The sequence below is a fragment of the Chroicocephalus ridibundus genome, chromosome 6, assembly GCF_963924245.1.
Source record: "Chroicocephalus ridibundus chromosome 6, bChrRid1.1, whole genome shotgun sequence".
Classification (NCBI taxonomy): Eukaryota; Metazoa; Chordata; class Aves; order Charadriiformes; family Laridae; genus Chroicocephalus; species Chroicocephalus ridibundus.
Window position 1 is genome coordinate 46,305,813 of NC_086289.1, and position 3,659 is coordinate 46,309,471.

General features: G+C 65.8%; 1 protein-coding gene across 1 annotated transcript; it reads left to right on the plus strand.

The window, feature by feature from the left end:
* The first annotated feature begins 1,218 nt into the window (after window positions 1-1,218).
* Window positions 1,219-3,275, plus strand: HES1 (hes family bHLH transcription factor 1). Its single transcript, XM_063338435.1, has 4 exons — window positions 1,219-1,425; window positions 1,514-1,609; window positions 1,696-1,783; window positions 2,541-3,275. The coding sequence occupies exons 1-4, from the start codon at window positions 1,318-1,320 to the stop codon at window positions 3,023-3,025; spliced, it is 777 nt and encodes a 258-aa protein (XP_063194505.1). The 5' UTR covers window positions 1,219-1,317; the 3' UTR covers window positions 3,026-3,275.
* Window positions 3,276-3,659: the final 384 nt, after the last annotated feature.

Below are 3,659 nucleotides of genomic sequence, written 5' to 3' on the forward strand. Positions count from 1 at the left end.
TGGAAAAACATTACTGTGTATACTCGAAAAAAAAAAAGAAAGAAAAGAAAGAGACAGGGAAAGAAAGAGCGAGTGAGCACATTTTTGAATAGGCCAGGTCTAGTTCTTGGCAGGATGACTCAGGCTTAGCTGGCAGACTATGGGAATAGGAGTGTGAGAAAGTCAGTCAAGCGGAGGGGAAAAAAAAAAAAAAAGATTCAAGTCCCCAGGCAAAATACTTTTTTTTTTTTTTAAAGTAACCCCACGAACTGTCCGAACCAGCTGGCGGTAGCCGGAGAAGTGCGGCTGGGCCAGAGCCGAGGGACAGGCACCACCCTGCGGTTTCGCGTTCACCCGACCATGGGAGCGCACGCACCGCCGCATCTGCGGCCGCCCACGCGTGCGAGCGCCAGGGAGCCTCACCCACAACCACCACGGCTTCCCTCAGCCCTGCGTCTGCCACTGTGCGCCCCTGCCCTCCGACCCACACGCCCACAGAGATCGGCCAGGCGCTGGCCATGTCCTGGCCATGGTGGCACCTGCGCGTGGGCAGGGGCAGGCCACCATGGTGATACCTAGGCTGCCGTGGGAAGACCCAGGCTGCTGTGGGAAGACCCGGGCCACCATGGCGAGGCCCAGGGCACTGTGGTGATGCTGAGGGCACCGTGGGAGGACACGGGCCACCTCAGCGGGGACCGGGGGCCGCGACCGGCCCCTCACACAGTAGCTGGCCTCTGGCCACCACAGCTGGGCCCAGGCCGCCGCGTCCCGGCCGTCACCCCCCCACCCCCGAGGGCCGCGGCCCCCCACAGCGCAGCCCGCCCCGAGGCCGGCAGCCGGCGCCCCCCGAGGGGAGCGGGCGGGGCCGCGCCTGCCACGGGCGCCAATTAACCCGGTAATTAGCGCGGCGCTCCCCGAGGTCCGTCCTCCCGCCCGCCCCCCCCCCCCCGCCCCCGCCCTCCCTGCGCGCGCGGGGGCGGTGCCCAAGGGGTTAAACCGCGGCCGCCCTCCCGCCCGCCCCGCGCCAATTGGCCGGCGGGCGGCCGCGCGGCCCCCAGCCAATGGGCGGGCGCCGTCCACGAGCGGGGCCGCGTGCGGGCGGCGCCCATTGGCTGGGCGCGAGTGTGGGAACGGCGGCGGGGGACGTTTCACACGAGCCGCGCGCGTGCGGCGCGCGCTATAAGTAGGGGTGGCCAAGGGCGCGCGGCACCCGCTGCCGCCGCCGCCGTCGTCCGCACGCCCCGCAGCGCGCGCGCCTGCCCGCCCGCCCGCCGCCCCCCCCCGTCCCGCCCCGCCCCCGTTCCCCGGCGCATCTTCCGCGGCGGCGGGCGCTGCAGGATGCCGGCCGACCTGATGGAAAAGAGCAGCGCCTCGCCGGTGGCCGCCACGCCGGCCAGCGTCAACGCGACGCCCGACAAGCCTAAGACGGCGGCGGAGCACCGGAAGGTAAGGGGGGACGGACGGACGGACATACGCGGGTGGCAGCGGGGACGGGTAGAGCCGCGCCGGGCGCTGACCGCTGGCTCTCTTGCAGTCCTCCAAGCCAATCATGGAGAAGCGGCGGCGGGCGCGCATCAACGAGAGCCTGGGGCAGCTGAAGACGCTCATCCTGGACGCGCTGAAGAAGGATGTAAGCGGGGGGGAACCGGGGATAGGGTCGGGGGGGGGCGGGCGGCGCCGCTGCCGGACCGGTCTGAGCCTCGCCTGTGTCCGCAGAGCTCGCGGCACTCCAAGCTGGAGAAGGCTGACATCCTGGAGATGACCGTCAAGCACCTGCGGAGCCTCCAGAGAGCTCAGATGACCGGTGAGTCCCAGAGGGGGGAACCGGGGAGGGAGGGCCGGGGCGGCTCTGCCTGCATCCCGGGGGCTGGGGGCATCGCACTCCCTGCCGGTATCCTTGGTAGTGAGGGTAACGGGGACACCCGGCTCCCCACCTGCATCCTGGTACCGGGGGGTGATGGGGGGCACTGTGCTCTGTACCTATATCTACGGTACAGTGGGCTAGTGGGCTCCTCACCTGCATCCTGGGCACTGGGGGGCCATGGGGGGCTTGGTGCTCCCCACGTGTGTGCTTGGTATCAGGGGGTGATGGGGGGCACGGTGCTCTGTACCTGTATCCCAGGTGCAGGGGGGCTGTGGGGGGCACTGTGCTCTCGCTGTCTGCATCCTGGGCACTGGGAGGGCTGCGATCCTGGCTTGGGTCCCTTCTGCCAGTGGAACTGTGCTTCCCACCTGGATCTGTTTTGGGGGGGCCGGAGACACAGGAGCCACTGGGCGGATGGTGTTCCCAAGCTGGATCCCCAGTACTTGAGAACATACGATGCTTGGGGGCTCTCTGTCCCCCAGCTGTTTTCCTGATGCTTGGGGACTTGGTAGTGGGGGGATTATGCTTTCCATCCGGATTCTTGGCACCCATGAGCACATGACATGCTGCCAGAGGGACTGCACTCCCTGCCTGGATCCCCTGCTCGGACGGGCTGTAAGATGCAACACTGGTGGGCTGCACACCCTCATCCCTTGCGGAGCCTGCTGACCGCTGTGTCCCCTCTCTCCCTCCGTAGCCGCGCTGAGCACAGACCCCACGGTGCTAGGGAAGTACCGTGCCGGCTTCAGCGAGTGCATGAACGAGGTGACGCGGTTCCTCTCCACCTGCGAGGGTGTCAACGCTGAGGTGCGCACCCGGCTCCTGGGCCACCTGGCCAGCTGCATGACCCAGATCAACGCCATGAACTACCCTGCGCCCCCCCCGCCACCACCACTGCCGCCAGCTGCAGCCTTTGGGCCACCCCTGGTGCCACCGGGCAGTGGCGCGGGGCCACTCCCAGGCATGCCCTGCAAACCAGGCGCCGACGCAGCCAAGGTTTACGGTGGCTTCCAGCTGCTGCCTGCCTCCGATGGGCAATTCGCCTTCCTCATCCCCAGCACCGCCTTTGCTCCCGGTGGTGCTGTGCTGCCCCTGTACGGTGGCCCACCCACAGCTGCCACCGCCGCCTCGCCGCCTGGCCCGCCACCCGGCACAGCTGACTCGGTGTGGAGACCCTGGTGAGGGTGGCAGGCACTGGACTGGACTGAGCACAGCACCCCGTGCTGCTGGCACGGCTGTACATAGGTTATATGTTCATATTGGATTGTGCCTTTGTACCATAGCACTCCCTCGACAGTGTTTCGTGTTTTACACGAGATCTTTTTTTTCCTCCCTTCCCTCCCCTTCCTTATGTGACACCAAAGATCGGGGTTTTTTTTTTTTTGAATGCTCTTAAAATAAAAGTGTCTCTTCCATTTTGGAAGGCCTTTGGAGATAAGTTGGAGTGCTGGCATGTGTGCATAGGAGGGGGGAGCCCAGCTCCCGGCTGCCTGTGGATTGTGCAGCTCCAGGGCTGCCCTGTCCTGCTCTCCAGGCTGGAGCTGTCGCTCTTACCCTCTGTCCCTTCTGTCTTGTGAAATCACCTGGCCCCTCTCCCTGCCCCGGGGCAGATGTAATTACTGCTTCCTTGGGAAGCAGCTCGACTTGTTAAAAAGAGCTTATGTTTGCAGAGCTGGTGAATGTGCTGAGAGAGGCACCTCTGCTCTGTTCCTGGCTCCTGGGGCTGATGGAGTGGAGTAGCCCAGGTAAAAGCGAGACGGATTCAGCGTGGAGCCTGACAGCCCAGCTCCCACACTGGGCTTCCCCGGCTAAGCCT